At 33.4% G+C, this 19,459-nt stretch overlaps 1 protein-coding gene across 1 annotated transcript in view; it reads right to left on the bottom strand.

Moving 5' to 3' along the window:
• LOC118195930 (protein TEX261) overlaps positions 1–19,459 on the bottom strand; it is a 98,793-nt gene that overhangs the window by 40,202 nt on the left and 39,132 nt on the right. The window contains exons 4-5 of the mRNA XM_085808501.1: positions 16,330–16,397; positions 8,419–8,533 (exon numbers count right to left, since the gene is read on the bottom strand). Coding sequence (XP_085664627.1) covers positions 8,419–8,533; positions 16,330–16,397 — 183 coding nt within the window. The remainder of the gene's footprint in view (positions 1–8,418; positions 8,534–16,329; positions 16,398–19,459) is intronic.

Here is a 19,459-nt window from a genome sequence, read left to right as displayed (position 1 = left end):
TGACCGGTATATTGCCTTACAGGCCAGAAGTAACAGGCGGCAGACAGCGAGAGAAATCGCTAGACACACGACACAGGCGACTGGACTACCGATATCGCATTTTACTGTGGCCAGAAGACTGCACGGTGGTGGTCTGTTTGCACGGCGCACTGTACGGTGTGTACCTCTAACGCCTGCCCTTCGGAGAAGGCGTTCTCTGTGGTGCCAGGAACACCGCAATTGGAGAGACAATGAATGGGGACGAGTACTGTTTACAGATGAGAGCAGATTCAGTCTGAGTAGCAATTCTCATCGCATACTCATCTGGAGAGAGCGGGGAAGCCGCTATCATCCCTCGTACATCATTGAAAGGGACAGGTATGGAGGTGGCAGTGTTCTCGTTTGGGGACGCATCATGCTTGGTAGTCGTACAGACTTCATATCTTCGACGCAGGTTCAGTCAACAGGACCCGTTATTGTATCGAGATTCTTCTTCCATATGTGCGTCTTTTTAGAGGCGCTATGGGTCCGCAGTTCCTTATCATGGACGACAATGCACCATGTCATCGCACAGTAGCTGCCGAACAGCTCTTAGAGAGTGAGGATATTGAACGTATGGATTGGCCGGCACGATCTCCGGATCTCAATCCCATCGAGCATGTATGGGATTTTCTAGGAAGACGCTTGGCAGCTCGTACCTTACCACCAGTAATGATTCCGGAGCTTTGATTGGTGCTGCAAGACGAATGGGCAGCAATGCCTCAACAACTCATTGACACCCTCATTCTCAGCATGGGCAGATGCTGTGAAACCTGCCTAGCAGTCAGGGAAGATCATATCCCCTATTAAAGACCAGATGTTTCTTGCTGGACACCCATCACAGGGATGTTTCGGCCTTCAGTCACATTGCACTCCATGCTACTTTTTCAATAAAGCTTCTTTTTATCCCTCTGATTTCTCTTTTAGTAAGTGCTTACATTACTCATGTCCTTACATATTGGATATCTTACGGTATTAAATGTGTTGATTTGGAAAGATTTTGTACAAAGTTATATTGAAAAAACCGTCTCGTCCTTAATTTTTGCACACCAGTGTATATTAGCTTATAATTTAAGATATTTTGCTTTCTTACTGTCATTAATAATATAAATGCCATCTTGATGAATACAAGTTCATGAAAATAGAGAATAAAATAGGTAACTATACATATTTCGCTAACAAAGGCTCTTTAAATAAATACAGGTCTTCATAACAGACCCAAAAACCCCAGGTTGCTCAGAGAGTTAAATCTAGACTTTTCCTTTCCTTAAATTTTCCTTCTGGCTGTGAGGTAGGATGTTATAGCTACCACACAAAATAATTCTCCTTTTTCTTCTTTCAAATTCTTCCTTTTAAAACTAGTGTTTTTACACTCTATATAGGGCTATTTTCAAACATATGTTTACTTTTATCTAAGACTCCTTTATTTTTAATATTTTCACTTAATCAGCTATCAGTATTTTCTGATAAGGTTGGTTCACTACCTTGTTCAGACTCAATGCATTCTTCCTCTGAAATATTATCTGAATCTTTTATAGCCATTTTGATTTCATTCAAACACACTATTATCGTTTCTTCAAAGTCTTGATCACTATCATATACATTACTTTCATGACTCCGCTATACAGATGCTTTGTAGAATTTGTAACACAAACAGACATCCACTGTCTAATGATTTGATTGAACTAAAAACTGTTATTCTTTCAAATACTTATAATGTATATGCATTGCAATTAGGAGGGCAAGAAAAAATTCATTTGTTTGGTCTAGGTGAACTAAGAATGAGGATGAGCTTATCTCGAAATGCCAGAAGGTTTATAAATGAAAGTTTCAAAGATAGGATATGAATAATAATAAAGGATTACATGTTTGGATACATAAACTACACAATTGATATTTAACAAAATTTGCAAATAACAGAACATTTAATATTTAATTCAGTGTTCTTTAACTGAATTATGTTTCACATACATTTTGCCATAAATTCAGCAAATGTTTTCATGTAGTACCAGGCTACTTTATTTCATCTCTTCATCATAATTAATTTTAGTTTAGTTTTTTTTTTAAAGAAATACCACTATATTTACTTTTTCCGTTTTCCAGTTAATTCTTCACATGTTTGATAAGATTTAAATTTGGAGAATGCTGAGAAATGTCGATACCTTCAAGGCAATCAACATTTAGAATGCTACATTTTGAATCATTTTTATGGTTAGAACTTAAATGCAGTTTTATAGCACATATTTTCAAAATTTCTTTCTGAATATCTATATTTTTATGCTGCTAGAGTAGTATTTGTATAAAAACTTAGCTTTGCACAACAACTGCAATAAACATCCCCTAACCTTTGTTTTTAATGGTAAATAAGTTTTTTTTAATTTTTTCATAGCTTAACATTCTTAACATGAGCAGATTTTATTTTCTGCATGTGACTTATGTGCTGTCAGCAAAATGTTACTATATGCACTAACATTATTAGTTCAAAGGGGCATTAGCCCAGTAAGGCTATTCGTCTCAATATGGCATCTTGCATTGAATCACTATAAACGGCTGTATCACTTTTCAGAAAGTTGCTACCAAATATTATTGCCCTGTATTATGATTAAAGAAATCAGGTAATGAAGAATCTACATGAATGCATGCATGTTCCTCGCATTGTGAAAAAACACCTAGAGCCACCAAATTTTGAATGACATAGTTCTCCACCTGAATATGGGTACCTATAAGCCCGAATCTTGACTTTGTTTTATCATCTATTTCATATTTTTTAATGAATTTTTGATTAAGAAACTCAGTTATTTCAAAGCAAACACACTGTGCAGAATAAAATACTTTTATCACCAGCATGTGAGACTGTCTATAGGAAATTCTAATTTTTGAAACATTTTAGCCCAAATGCTGTCTAAATGTGTACATATGAGTAAATGAAAAAAATTACCTTTGGGTGTAATATAAAATCTGAAAGTTTTCAGAGTTTTATTAATTATTTTTTATTTGCCAATTACACACACAACTTCTTTTGCTCCTGCAAGACAATTTTGTGTTACAAAATAAATTCATTCTTATTGTTTTTGGACATGTCTATATAATAAATGTAAAATAGTTTTATGATTAGGTAAAATATGATTATTATAATTTTGTTCCTCTTTTTATCCTAGCAACTTTATATGTTGATTCGCTACCCAGATTGCTTACCAATGGCCGATTGATAAAATTGCTGACATTTTCAGCTTGTGACTTGAGTTCAGTTCCAACATAAGAGTATCAGCAAGAAATTTAAAAAGGTATCTCCCATATTTATTTTGCTATAATTGAGTAACCAAATAATTACTACTTTGTTTATAGATAATAAATGTTAAATTGCTTTTGAATGCTTCCTGTAACTTGCATTCTTCTGGTATTTAATTTCATGTCTTTAATAGTCATTCGTTTAAATTTAATTATTAATTTTATTCACATATAGTAATTGCAAGTGTTTATATATATATATATATATATATAAGGTGCTGTGAAAGGCAATGGCAAAGATGCACTTTATCATTCAAGAGTTCTTATATATGTCATCTTTTACATGTTTAGCATTAAACTATTTAAAATGCATTTAATTAAATATAAATAATTTTGAATGAATTGAAAGAAAATGTGATAAATTGAATTTATAAAAACAATTTTGAATTTTGAAGAATGTGTTTTTTCTGCATTTAATCATATGACAGTGCCTGATATTTCTAAATTTGTTTATTTTTCATGCCAATAAATTTGTTTAAAAAAATTTGTCATATTAATAGTTGATAGAAGATTTAGCATTATTATAAGTTTTTACAATAACAGATTAAGTTAAACTACTTTTTGTAAAGTCTCTCTGAAGTTGAAATTACAAAGGTAAATGGTTAAATACTTTCTTCATGCCACATTAAGTAATTTTATCTAGTAAATTAACAATATTCATTTACTAAAGGTAACAGAATACTTAACTTTTTCTTGAAAATAGAAACATTTTTAGACATTTTAAAAATTGATATACCTAGAAAATTCTCAGATTGAACTATATGGGACACTCAAAAATGTTATACATGAAATATTTCATAAATGAGGTGTAAATATTTTCATGATTTGTTGACTATAATTCATTGCATATTTTATATACACTGGTGTGCAAAAATTAAGGACGAGACGGTTTTTTCAATATAACTTTGTACAAAAGCTTTCCAAATCAACACATTTAATACCGTAAGATCCCCAATACGTAAATACATGAGTAATGTAAGCAACACTTACTAAAAAAGAAATCAGAGGGATAAAAAGAAGCTTTATTGAAAAAGTAGCATGGAGCGCAATGCGACTGAAGGCTGAAACATCCCTTTAATGGGGGTCCAGCACGAAACATCCGGTCTTTAATAGGGGATATGATCTCCCCTGACTGCTAGGCAGGTTTCACAGTGTCTGCCCATGCTGAGAATGAGGGTGTCAATGAGTTGTTGAGGCATTGCTGCCCATTCGTCTTGCAGCGCCAATCAAAGCTCCGGAATCATTACTGGTGGTAAGGTACGAGCTGCCAAGCGTCTTCCTAGAAAATCCCATACATGCTCGATGGGATTGAGATCCGGAGATCGTGCCGGCCAATCCATACGTTCAATATCCTCACTCTCTAAGAGCTGTTCGGCAGCTACTGTGCGATGACATGGTGCATTGTCGTCCATGATAAGGAACTGCGGACCCATAGCGCCTCTAAAAAGACGCACATATGGAAGAAGAATCTCGATACAATAACGGGTCCTGTTGACTGAACCTGCGTCGAAGATATGAAGTCTGTACGACTACCAAGCATGATGCGTCCCCAAACGAGAACACTGCCACCTCCATACCTGTCCCTTTCAATGATGTACGAGGGATGATAGCGGCTTCCCCGCTCTCTCCAGATGAGTATGCGATGAGAATTGCTACTCAGACTGAATCTGCTCTCATCTCTAAAGAGTACTCGTCCCCATTCATTATCTCTCCAATTCCAGTGTTCCCGGCACCACAGAAAATGCCTTCTCCGATGGGCAGGCGTTAGAGGTACACACCGTACAGGGCGTCGTGCAAACAGACCACCACCGTGCAGTCCTCTGGCCATGGTAAACGCGATATCGGTAGTCCAGTCGCCTGTGTCGTGTGTCTAGCGATTCTCTCGCTGTCTGCCGCCTGTAAGGCAACATAACGGTCATCTGCGGGTGTGGTTCCTCGTGGACGACCACTACTAAACCCCCGGATAGCTGTTCCTGTAGTTTGAAATTGTCTCCAAAGTCGTGAAACGATGCTGTGAGCAATTCCGAACTCTGTAGCCACACTTGTCACACTGCGGCTTTCCTCCAACTTCCCAATGATTCGACCTCGGGTAAAAGCATCCACATGTCGTCTAACAGATTGATTATTCGCCATTTCTCGCTGAGGCAGCAACTCGGTGTGATTTTAACTGCTATACGGCGTGCAATCTCTTTGCCAGAAATACTGATCTTACACCGACAACATGCTTTATACTACTCAGATACTCCCCCATTACGTCTACCTGCATATTTGCGCATGTGCTACCATACATCACCTTACTTAATCTCCTGATTGGTCTTTCTGTCCGCTGCGCCTCTTCGTTCAGCTGATATGCTAATTCTTCGACTTTGTCCTTAATTTTTGCGCACCAGTGTATTGTCACAGATTAAGGTAGCAGTGCTTCTCTCACTATAATATAAATCCACATATTTTTTTTATTATTATTATTTCTATTTTGAGACCGAATGGATTAAACATTGTCATAGGCATTGAGAGTTGAATACAGCTCATCTCAAAATAAAGTGAATTAGTAAATTTATGGGAAATTTTACACAACATATATTAAGCAGAAAGAATAAACTGAATATACTTAGAAGTATTAACAAGTGGTAGAGTTGATTTCAGAATAAAATGCCTGAATGGCATAATGGTAAACATATAGTAGAACTTCATTTAGAGTCATTATGTATTGCATAATGTGCATATTTAAATTTTATGATATTGATGATTGTCATATAAATAGCAATAATTGTTTTATTTTGCTTTGAAATGAATGGTCAGTAATAAAATACTAGATGAGGTAAACTTTAACAGGTGCAAGACTTTACAAATTTACAAAGTTTAATTGGTGCTGATTTCAACTGGCAAATTTCATTTTGTTAAATTTTGCACAAATTAATAACAATGAACCAGGGCATATTATTTGCAGACTTTTTTTAAAATCCAAACAGGCTATTATTCTTGAAATGTGACTTCATATCACCACTGTAAACTCGTTTCACTTTTCATTCAAGTGTCTTGCCATTTGGCAAAATGTAAGATATTTATTTATCTTTCAAATCTAATCTATTAGTAACAAACTAAGCTATTAAATACTGAACTATATAATACACACAGTTCTTAAGAATTATTTTTTATTTTATAATCCGATTGATAAAAATTCATTTAATTCACATATATCTAATTAAAAATATTAAATATTTGTATATAATTACATGATATATTTCTTCACTTTTCAAACATACAGAAGATATATAACTTTCCAGTCCCATTATCCTATAAAACGTTTTGCTACTTCCCCTTGGCCATCTCTACTAATAATCTTCACTGATAAACCATCTTAAACTTTGAGCCCTCTTAGATGATTTAAAATCTGGGCCCTTTCAGCTTTTTTTTTTTTTTTTTCTTTTTAATGTGTGAGCAAAATGGTAGAATTTTAAAAGAGTTTCTTGAATTACCTTTCTAATGAAAGTTATTAACAGTGTCAATACCATAGTTTTTATAACTAAATATTAAATAAATAAGCCTGCAGCAATTTCATATAACAAAAGTACTTATTCATATTTATTTACTCTGTGGCTAGGAATTGAACCTTAAAAAGTTCTTTACATGCTTTAAAAAAGGGTGATTCATTAAACCTGTAAAGGTTATTACATACTTAATTTTATTATTAAATTTTGAATACAAATTAACTGAAATCTTATGAATATATTGAAGAATTCAGTTTTGGGCTATGGAATGTTTAAAATTGGTCGAAAGATTTTTAATATCTTAAAAATAAAGTAAAATTTTCTCTTATAATATTTTATATTAATAATTCATTTTAAGACCTTTGATCAGTTTCAGATATATTTACAAATTATTATATAAATAGAAATTCAAATTAAAAAAAATATGTTGTATAAATATTCTCAACATTTCTCATTTTTTCATAGTAACCAAAGGAGGAGGACCTGGGATTATTTATGGAAAATAAGTAGGTTTTAGGTCATCACAACACCTTCACACACTTTCACTGGAATGTAAGGAAGATTCCTGGAAATAAACTGGGATGTGACATTAAGCAGTCGAGAATATGTATTTAAGAGGTTAAAGGGATATTCCAGGATATAGTAACTAGTATTTCAAATCCTGATAATATCCCATATGCTGTCTATGGGCTTAGATTGGATGTCCTAAGGATATACTGGGATGTGACATTAAGCCCTCGGGAGGATGAGTTTAGGAGGAAACTGGGATATTACGGGATGTCCTAAGGATTAAGTAAGTAAGACTTGAAATTGTAATAACATCCCATACCCTGTCGATGGGACTTAGAGTGAATGATCTGAGGATATAATGGGATGTATTTAGGAAGTTAGAGGGATGTCCTGAGGATGTAGTAAGTAGGATTTCGGATCATAACGTCCCATACACTGTCGATGGGACTTAGGATGTCCTGGGGATATACTGTGATGTGACATTAAGTACTCAGGAGGATGTGTTTAGGAGGTTTGGGAGATATTCCGGGATGTCCTGAGGATGTGCACATATCCTGCGAGTAACATCCTCAAGATATCCCAAGGATGTTTTTCTCCTATGTGGGTACAGTAAGTAATATTGCTGGAAATGCTGTACTTAAATATGCCTTTGCAAAAAATATATTTGCAAAATTTACTTCTTCACATAACACTTGGTTCCAGGCTATATGAAGTTCTTCCAAAAATGTAGGAGAAAAAATGACATGAGGTCAATCAGTTTTGAGTCCAAAACTACATGTAAAGAAAAATGGCATCAAATATTTGGTTTAAAACATACAGTTCTGTTTTTCATATTAATAATGTGTACTAACTTCAAATAGTACATTCTCATTTTTAGCAGTTACTTGCCCATAATGTCTTTAAAATTCTCATTGCACCTGTAAAATAACTGCATTTACTTTATATTCAAACTCAATTTTCAATTTAAACTCAATTTCCATGTCTCAGATAACTTGGATGAACGAATTACTTTATTTTTATCCAACCCCTAAATCATGAATACATTTAAATTTAAATTTTAATAATCCTCTATAAAATTCAGTAGAAAAGCAACAGAAATGATAATAATTGTTACCTGAAGTTAAAGGTCTTGTTTCTGCAACAGTTGGCAAAACATTCTCATTTGCAGAAAGTGAAACAAAAAAGGAAAATGGCACTAACCACAAGCATAGAGTGAAGTATGCCAATACCTATCAATAATAAAAATGTGAGACAAAGTATATAAATGATAACATATATTTACATTCAACATACTAACACTGTTATTCCTCTAGGTCAATTTATGCTGAAATGGTTCCAAAATTCAATCTTCAAATAATGTCCCTCAGTCTTAACAATTACCTCACTAGAACATAAACTAAAAATTTGCAATATAACAATCATTACTTGCAATATTTACCTGAAGTACCAGCAGTTATCTGCAGTCTAATTCAAAATCTAGACATCCAATATCCAGATCACCAGCAATTTTTTTAGAATTCCTCCGCCCTTGCAGTCTACGGATGGAGAATATAATAATCAATAAAAAGCAGGTGTGTCTAAAGGCGATTTTTCTCCCAAGATTCCTGCTGGTCACTTTCAAGCATCTCCCTGCCCAGGGAAATCACAGCATGACAGATACATTGATTGATGATATATTCATGTTAGCTACAATCACACTTTCAGCCTTTGAGCGGTTGTGGGTGGTTAGCATTTCACTATCTCACCTAAAAAGTGAAGCCCCGAAATACATTTGATTTGGAATGGTATGTTGTGTATATCAGTCTGCATAGGAACTGGCAATTCTCCAGAATGTAATCTCAGTTTCTTTTGTTGGCATACCAGTTCCTCAGAACACAATTTAATGTCAGTTCCTTAGCATTTCGCCAGAATCTTATTCATCAAATATTAAAAACTGTTATGGAACCATGAATGCTAAGAAACTCTGAAGTAACATAGAAAAGTTTGAGGCACTAGATGATACAGCATTTCCACATTTGAATTCCTGCACATAAGACCCTTGATATAAAAAAAGCACATTTCGAAACTGCACCATGTTGAGAATGAAACATTTTACATGATGTTCACAAAAATATCTGTAATGCATGAGAGGAATGTTTCCCTTAATAGATTAGCAAGATTGTTAGTATAAAAGCGGTTGAGAGCTCGTAACAAGAGTAACATTGAATATTAATATTATGAATTAATACTAATATTCAAAGTTAAGTATAAACATAACAGTTCACGTAAGTATTTAGCATAATGCCCTTTATGATTACAAACATTAGGAATAATCTGCACTTATAAAATGTCCATTATAGTTAGTCTAGGTATGTGCATGACAAATATAAGTCCAAAGCACAGAAGCATGCTAATTATCAGTCAGGTCTAACACAAGTAAATCACAGGAGGTGAATAGCACAAAAACTAATGTTTATCAATAAGTGTTCATGTGAATATGTAACATAAGAGAGTCTGTCATAGGTCAGTGAGAGGTAACTTTCACAGAAGTAATTTTCAGTGTTAGCAAGAAATAATTGCATTGCTAGATGACCACATAGGTCAACTAAATTTCTGGAACCTTAAAAATACATAAATAATACAGGTGGAACAAGATATTGCTAAACATATAAAGAATTTTATGGCTTACATTCAGTAACAAAAATCTAGGTAGCTTTAGATTTACCTCTAGGTAATCACAGCACTTAACCTCCTTAATACCTTAAGCTGCACATTCTGAACTTCTGTGCGGCTCCACAGATTTGAAGCACCATGGCTTAACTTGGCAATTCTCAGCTGTATATGTAAAATAGCACAATACATTGTGCTAGCACAAACAACAGTAGCAAAAAAAAATGAAGGAATTTCATATGTTTGAGTTAGCAAGCCAAATTATGATTATTGGAGGAGTTAAAAGTAACAAGAATCAGCAAAACATTCCAAAATTTTTCTGAAGATTTAAATATAGAACCCCTTTTTTCAGCTGCAGAAATGCAAATGATCTCTCAAATGGCCTTCACTTGTTCCTTTAACTCCTCCAATAAGAATTTCATAAGTTTTCTTAATTCCAGGTGCCTTGATTAACTGGATCTAGAATATGCATTTGAGCAACTTTTTCACATGGAAACCTCTATTAATGAATTCACTTCCAATCAGTGCCAAGGGTGCAGGTTAATTAGCCTCTTACCTGGTTTATAAACCTTTGCATAGACTACATACTATTCTATGTCATTAGACACAAGATAAAATTCCTCACTTCATAGAACAAGAAAGTTTCCATTGATGACAATGCTAAAATCATCTGTATTTTGTAAATCAGCACTATTGTGTTAAATCAGCTGTACTTGTGAAATCGCTGAGCTTCACATTGGGTTTAACCATGACTGATTTGACTCAAGGTGGTGCAGGTTGCTCAGAGATTTCAAGATTAGCCTGAACATGAGTTTGCATCAATATTTAGAAGAACATAAAATTTATTCAGTTGTAATGTAGACATCATTTTGAATTACACTGACAGGTCTGACCAGTTTTTAGGAGATTTGAAATTATCTGCATTATTTCTGGAAATAGTACCATTTATTGATAATTTCTGCATCGTTTTTAGAATTTTTCATTTAAAACGTTTAATCAGAAACAATGTTATCATGCAAATTACTATTTTATCATTTATACATATATGAACATAAGCATCAAAACTTTCAGTTGTAGTACTTGATATTAAGTACTTGATTTCAGTACTTGATATTAAGAACAGAAATAGAGTTACAGTCTAGTACCATTAAAAACAATATTAGCATACCAATTATTAACCCTTTGACTACTAACAGGACATATATGTCTCACTAGTTTACCATTATTTAATACAACTGGTAGCACTAAATCCTTTGCACTTGTCTTGCATACATAGTAGAATCACTTCTGAGGCCTTGGTTCTCACATGAAGTGCTACTTAAGTGGTACTGAGACGCTAGTTGAGCAAATGCAAAAGTTTCCAAGGAGATATGCAAAAATCGCAGATCTTGTTTAATACCCTTCATGTACACACACCACACACACATAATCCTCATCATTTCATACATCCTTCCATGGCAAAATTCTTGTAATCAAGTTCAGAATAGGCTGCAAAGATCACAGTAATTTCTTTGTCTAACAGTTCCATAAAGAAACTACTGAGCATGAAGAATTGAAAATCACAAAATGATGTTCTCTCCTTACACAATTGGGAGAAATTGGTCAGGTCAAGAAATGGTCAGAAAGCAAATATTCAAACAAGTACCTTAAAAAGCCACGGAAAAATAAGAAAGGTATAATGGCACAGCCAAAGGGATACATAGATATCCTATATGATTGGAATAACATCTTCTACACCAAATAAATGAGTATGGGAAAGAGTTAGGAAAGCACATGGATTATATGATGGCCACTTACTTTCCATTCTGGAAAAAAAATGGCAGAATTAACTGGTACCACAGAAAAAACTGTGAATACTGCATACAACTTTGCTGCCATTAATAGTAGCAGCAATTACCCACCAGCATTTTTTCTATCAAGCTGTACTCAGAGAAAATTCCCGTGCATTAAATTCTCTGAGCTCAGAGGCATGCAATGGTGATTTAACATGCTTAAACTAAAGACAGATTTGTTGCAGACACAAATTTATAGTATAATCCCAGGTGTGTCGATGAAATGCTAAACTATCGTTCCTGTACATCACTGACTGCTCTTCTCAATCTTTACAATACAGTGAGGTGGGGTACTTTTCCTAGTAAATGGAAGAAAAGTATTGTCTTTCCCTCAGTTATGTCATGGAAGTTTCAGAGTAATCCCCTAACTACTGATCCACTGCTCTTAAGAGTAGAGTTTGCAAGCTATTTGAAAAAATGGCAAACTGCTGTTTAGTCTATTAAAAAAATATGACATAATCTCGCCTTATCAGAGTAGTTTCCATAAAAAGAGCAGCATTCCTTCTATCCTTATAATACACTTCTTTTGGAACCCTTCATCCATAAAGCCTTTTCAAACGAAACCATCTCGTTTCCCTTTCGACATAAAAAAGCTTATAACAAGACATGGAGATGTACAGCATTCTGAGTGATCTTCACACTAGTCACTTACATGGAGGCCTGCCACATTTTATACACAATTTTTGAAAGGAACGAACCTTCTTAATAAGGATTAGCTCTGTGTTATCAGATATTTTCTGTCAACAAGAGGGTGTGCCTCAATGGTGATTTAGTCTACAAATCTCTTTGTACAATACTAATAAAACAATAATATAAGACATTAACGGAATTTTTGTATATTCTTAAACCAATAAGCTTTTCATTTGGTGATGCCTCCATTGTTAACATCAGTCATCTCTAGTGAAATGGCAATTGTTGTCTTTGGAAATGGCAACTGTTGCCAAAAAACTTGGAAAGTTAACTTTTTTTGTTATAGCTTAGTGAAATCAATCATTGAAACGATCATAGGTGTTTTCTTTTCGCACCATTCATTTTGAATTCTCCTGTACTTTAAAAGGAGAAAACATTGTGAAACTGTCATTTAAGATCAAAGTTAAACAGATATTCCTCCACAGCTTTATTTGAGTAAGGTGTGCGGGTAAATTCCGACCTTATAAAAATGCAAACTGGGAACTATGTTGCAAAGATTTCCATGAAGAGGCATATAGCATATGTGCACCTAAGGTGGAATGAAAAAGAAGAGACTACTATGTAATGACATGTGAAAGCCTCCTTCGAAGTTTAAGCATGTTATTCATTAAAGCACATCTAAAACATGCTTTAACCCTTTAAAGGGCACCGTATTTAAAATATACCGGTTGTTTGTCAATTTTTTAACCTCTTAAAAAATGCTAATTTTTCTATACCAAAAGCTGTAATTGTAAGTTTCTAGAGTTTCCTTTTCAAATGGCAGCACTACCCTATGAATGCTCAATATTTTGCAGTTATGAAATTAATATACCTTGTTTCAAGGTATCATGTTTGAAGATTCATAAATTCTACTGGAGAGGAAGAAAAAATTCAAAATCTGCATATATATGATGTACAACACATGCTGAATCTTATATATTTATTTCATTCAGTCAGAAGTGATAATTAACAGATTATTTATGCGAATTTAAAACCGGTATATAATATATACCAGTGCCTAATGCTGAGGGTGCCATGCCAATAGGTGGCAGAACCAGGCTTCTCCTTTTCTACTCCTTGAGATGACAGAATTTCTTTATATTATAATTTATGATGTAATAATATTTTTATGATTAATTTACAAGTTGTTCAAGATTCAATTTTATGTTCATGAGGGGATGAGGACTTAACTGACCCTGCACTAAGACTGAATACATGTATATTAGTTTCTTTTTATTCTTTGTTTACTACACTCGAGTTTCATTCATCTCTGTTTAGCTCAAATTTTAATTTCAGCACTTCACCCTTTTCCAGGAGAAAGACTCGTCGATTTCAAACTTGTTGTCTGGAGTCAAAACGTTACACAATTGTAGGGGTTAAATGTGGCACGTCAGCCCCAAAAGACACCCGTTGTTTCATGTTTTCCAAAATCCTAGAATGCTGTGAAAATGAAAAGCACAAAGGGAAAGCTTACTTAAAAATATGGGAAATGGAAATGCACTTTAGGTCCATATCTTAGTGTAATAAAAAAAAAACTGCTGATTTGAAAGCATGCTTAATTCTTTAGCATATCATCTTTGTTAATTTGAGATGAAACACTAGGGAACATAAATTTTACCTATGGGTTAGGATACAAATAGGTTGTTTTCTAAATAAATTTTCACAGTTGGTAAAAGGAGAGAAAATATTTCTGTTTTAGGCGCAAACCAAAATTTATCCAAAAGTTGAAAAGGGGCCCCTAGGAGGACAAATGGGTTGAAAACCGAAATAAGAGCTTTGAGGTATATCAAATAATAAAATCATTTAACGGCGTTTCGTCCTGAACAAAGATATATTACAACAAAGAACATTATATTTACAAAAAAATAAAAAAGGGTCATTACGGTCCTTGATAATGCACGAAGCATTGTCTTTTTTATATATTATCTAAAACATAAAGTATAATAACTTCAAAAAAGCAACATACTTTCTCAGCTGAGTCACAGTGTTTCATTTTTCAATTTTTTGGCTGAGTTACATCTTGTAACATTACACAAGCTCAGTTATAGTGTGATACGGTTTATGTATGCAGTGTTATATTTGCTAAATTTTTTCATAAACTAATAATATTGAATTTAAATCAAGTTTAATAGCTTTTTACCCATATTTTACATAAGTATGTTCAGCTGGGTTGCATCAACAAAGTGCATAAAAAAATTATTTTTAAAATTTTAAATTTCAAGTGAAATTTTAAAAGTCTTTGTCTTCAGACTTACATAACTATATTCAAGCAACCATCTCTACAGCTGAACATCAAAAGTGCGTAATATTAATTTAAAAAACAAAAATTAACAATTGGCAGCTACCTGGGGAAAAAAAGTCTTAGAAGGGCACAGGTATAAAATATATACCGCATCTCAAAATTCAGAATTTTGCTCTAGATTTTTTTAAAGTCTCAATTTTGTGTTCTTAGGGTCCATAAGTTACAATTCACGCAAAATTTTACCACAATTTAAATTATTTTATATACTGTCCCTCAAAGGGTTAAAAAAATGGCTTGGTTTTAATTTCTAAAAACTAGAAATAACCTTTATATAATGTTTATAAAATGTAATAAAATGTATAAATGTAATAACCTTTATAAAATGTAATAACAATGTAGAAGGCTACAGAAATTCATATACAGAGGCAACATATGATGCTAGCATAAGATGGAAGATTTATCTTTTAAGAGATTACATTTTTCAAATATTTCCTATTTATTGTTTTAAGTTGGTCACAATCTAGCGGTTCAGATATGATCTAAGACAAATGACATAGCCTTCCTTGTCTTGTATGACTACAATACTGCAATCTCTTGATTAGAAATTAATTTAAGTTTGATTTTAATAACTGTTCAAGTTAAAGGCTAGTATGCATCTCGTGGTTTTTTTCTTATAAATGAAAACATGTAACGACTTATGAAACCATAATAAAGGGAAAATATCTTAATTAGCATGTATTAATCATAAAATCATGCAGACTGTTGCTTTAGAATGGATAGTATACATAAGAGTAGTAATTTAAACATACTGCCTTTAGGAACCTTATTACTGCCTTTAGGCTTGCTTTAAACATACTAGAGTCATCTTGTCATCCCTAAAACGTTCTGCTATTATCTGTGTGATATGGAATATATATGTGATATATATTTCTTTCCCCTTTGGATTCTTAGATCTCCAACATTTTTCATAGCATGCCTCCGTCTTGAATATTACACAGAAAGTACATACCTTTTGTACAAAATTAATGCGCTATATTGACATTTATCAGTTTATTGTCAAATGTACAACATTCTATATTTTAGAATTAGCCCATAAAAAGGAACTAAAATAGCTAATCCATATGATTTACAATATCTGAGGAACGTTAGCTGTTCATCAAATACATTATATTCTCTTAACTACCACCAGTAAAGCTGACCATCATATGGTGTTGTCATTTCTTCACACTGTACAATAAAATATAATTACAGTATTTATTAAAGTTTTCATATGCAGTACAAATAATATCAAATATTAATGATACAGCATTACTAACAACAGTTTCAGTAACATAAATTATATTTTCAATGTTTATGAAGCAAAACTAATGTTTATGAAGCAATCTACAGTTTAATTTGATACTTAATTCCCTGTAATGTGAAATTTATGTCAACATCATGTACAAAAATGCCATTTCACAATGATTAAATAAAATGAACAAACACTAGAGTGATGAAAATCTAATAAGAGTACATACATTAAGTAACAGAAGAAGTAACCAAAAAAGCCAAGTGATGATGATTATTATTTTTCTAAAATTATTCATTTTGTAAACATATAATGAAATTACAGACTATATAAAGTTAACCTTACCTCAGAAAATGGATAATAGATGGAAGAAAAATACCTAAATGCTAAATAATGATTGATAGCAACGAAAGCTGAAAGAAAAAGTAAACAAAATCAACAAAAGCAATTCCTTTACAGTCAAACAAAACAATTTAAAATGAATAATACTAAATTACATAAGCAGAGATAAACAAGTTCAACTTGAGATTTGTACAGCGTATCCAGTAAAGGAGTCCTTGATTTCAAAATTGAAAATCTCGAAAACAAAGATCAATACAGAAATACAACAAGTGGTATATTTATTGTGAAAGCTGTCAAAATGTAATACAGAAGTTTTGAAATAATAGTTACAAAAGCTGCCGACAGATGGCACTGTAATCACAGTACACAGCATTTATAAATAGCACTGGTAAAGATATAATAACAATCAGTTCCAATGTTGAAAAGTGAAAGGAGGTTAGCATGTACCGAAGCAAGAGGTTGAAATCATGTATTCTATTGAACAGTGTGTGTTACTGGTACTGAATACCACAGATTAAGAGCACAGTCATATGGCAACAAGGTGTAGTTTTCAAACACAATTTAATGTTGCAAAACAAACCCGATGTGAAAACCATTAGCAAGCTCTTCACTGAATTCCAATGGATAGGCAGCGTGGGTGATCATCTGATAGGGAATGTTGGTCAAAGGCAAACTGTAGTTACTCCTGAAAAATCTCGCCGTTTCTGGAATTATTCATCAAAATACAAGAAAATCTATCCAAAGAACTACAACAGAGAGTGTTTGAAGCATTCCAGCATGCAGAAAATACTGAGAAATGCCTAGACATGGTTCTATTAAAATCCAAAGTCAATTATTCAAAATCCAAAGGCGCATACAGACCATACCTGTATGAGCTACGTGACAAAGGACTGACTTTGCGAACCACATTCTCACAATGATTGATAATGGATTTGATGTTGGCCATATATGGTTCACAGATGAAACATACTCCCACGTGAATGAGTTTGCAAATAAATAAAACTGGTGATTGTGTGAACCGAAACAACTGTATTCTCCAAAAGTTATTTTTTGAGATGTGGTACGCAGCAGAGGCATTATCGGTTCTTTTTTCATGCGAGACACAATCACCGGCAAAAGTTACATTGCAATTTTGGAATAATTTGTTGTCACACAGCTAGCGTTGAAGAAACGACCAAGCACTGACTGGTTTATGCAAGATGGAGTCCAACTACATCACATCAAACAGGTGTTTTGCTTTCTTGAAAATGTTTTACTTTGAAAACAGTCACTGCATTGGATTATTCAAAAATTTACTGGCACAGGCATGGACTGGCCTCCATATTTTGCCCAATCTGGCTCCTTGTGACAGCTTTTTGCTGGGCACATTGAAAGACTCTGTTTATCAGAACAATCCAAATCACAGTGGATGAGCTTGAACTAAATCCATTCCCAACTGAGACAATGCAGGATGTGACAGCAAATTTCACTTCATTTCCGCCATCATGAACTGCGAGCAGTGGACATTTCAAAAAGAGTGTGATATATAGCACAGACTGCTTGCAGAGGATAAGTTTATGCATGTTGATACAAGTGGTACAACATCATCTGTTGACAGATTTTGTAACTGTTATTTTGAAACTTTTGAAAAGACTGTTTGCAGAGGTCGAGTTTATTTATGCACATTGATACAAGCAGTACAGTGTCATCTCTTGTAACTAGCAATTCATGTAATTATTATTTTGAAATTTCTGTATAACATTCTTACAGCTTTCACAATACATATACTGCTTGTTGCACTCCTCTTCTGTTCTCTGTTTTCGAGACTTTTAATTTTATAATCAGGGACTCCTTTGCTTGACACCCTGTATATGCCGACAACAAGTTCACTTTAATTAGAAAACATTACAGATGACATTAAAGTAAATATAATATTGATGAATCAAAATAACCTTATGACAAAAATATGCTCAATTAGAAAGCCTGACACATTTTTCTTCACATCATTGTGCAACTCGAAATGAAATGTTTCACTGACATTCATAGAGGATTAAAAAATATAAAACATGCACAGTGACTGACTAGGTTATGGTCTCCTTTTTAAAAGAGACTAATTTTTGCATCATGACCTTAGAAACACAAGGTCATGTGTAATCCTTGGATAATACTAGGATAACCTTTACTTGTTCTTGCTAAATACTAGGATAACCACTTTACAAAGTTACTCAACACTTCATCTCTTTTCTACATTGCAATTAGATGTATGAATCCAGATAAACCACCACTAACTTATGCCCTTAAAAATCAGAAAGTGGAATACCTTTACATTAGACACATACAGTACGCCAACAATTTGTGCATCTAATCTCACATTTACTCAATTTCAATTTCTCTATGCAAATCTGTTTCACTGTGGACAGCTCAAAGGTATTTCAAAAACACTGCACAACTTAATACCGTTTAGACAGTTGGTCTCGCACACACAATGTTCCAGTTAGAGAAATGAACCAAATAAGGTAGACCTTCCAGTCCATGATTTATGATATTTTGTCAGACATTTTTTGGTAAAAATTTATATAATTTAAAATATGGACCTCATAAAAAAACACACCCAATAAAAATTGGACCTCATAAAAAAAAACACACAATAAATGCTTATGCATTAGTACAACCACCTAAGCAGAAGTTCTCAAATTTTTAGAATGTACCAGTCTAATAAATATTCACAAAAAAAAAAATTCTTCAAATAGCCATGACAATGTATATATTATTTCTTCAGTTTAACAAACAAAGTTGCCATTTTTATCGCTTGTTGTATTCCAAAGACTTCTATAGACAAGTTGTAGCAAAACAGGCACTTGTGAGATTTGCCTGCAATGGAAGAAACTGTGAAAATATTTCTGAAAGAACATTTTGCCACAAAATTCCAAAAGAGAACAACTACTCTGGACTGCGGGAGGGAGAGGATTGCAGGTAAATAGGTTTAATTTGATTTTCAAAATTAGTAGCTAATTAAAATATAAAATATGTTTGTAACAAAAAATCTTTTGCAATTATAAGTAATTATTCCTTTTCTTCGGTAAAAAATCACTTAAGTGTACTAATGTGGTTGCAATAATATGCAAGTGCCTGCTTTTCATATCTAAAGCAGCCA

The sequence above is a fragment of the Stegodyphus dumicola genome, chromosome X1 (genome assembly GCF_044657685.1).
Source record: "Stegodyphus dumicola isolate Sdum_Otavi_A_Nest chromosome X1, ASM4465768v1".
Taxonomy (NCBI): Eukaryota; Metazoa; Arthropoda; class Arachnida; order Araneae; family Eresidae; genus Stegodyphus; species Stegodyphus dumicola.
Note: the sequence above shows the minus strand (reverse complement) of the source record. Positions and strands in the feature narration are given on the sequence as shown.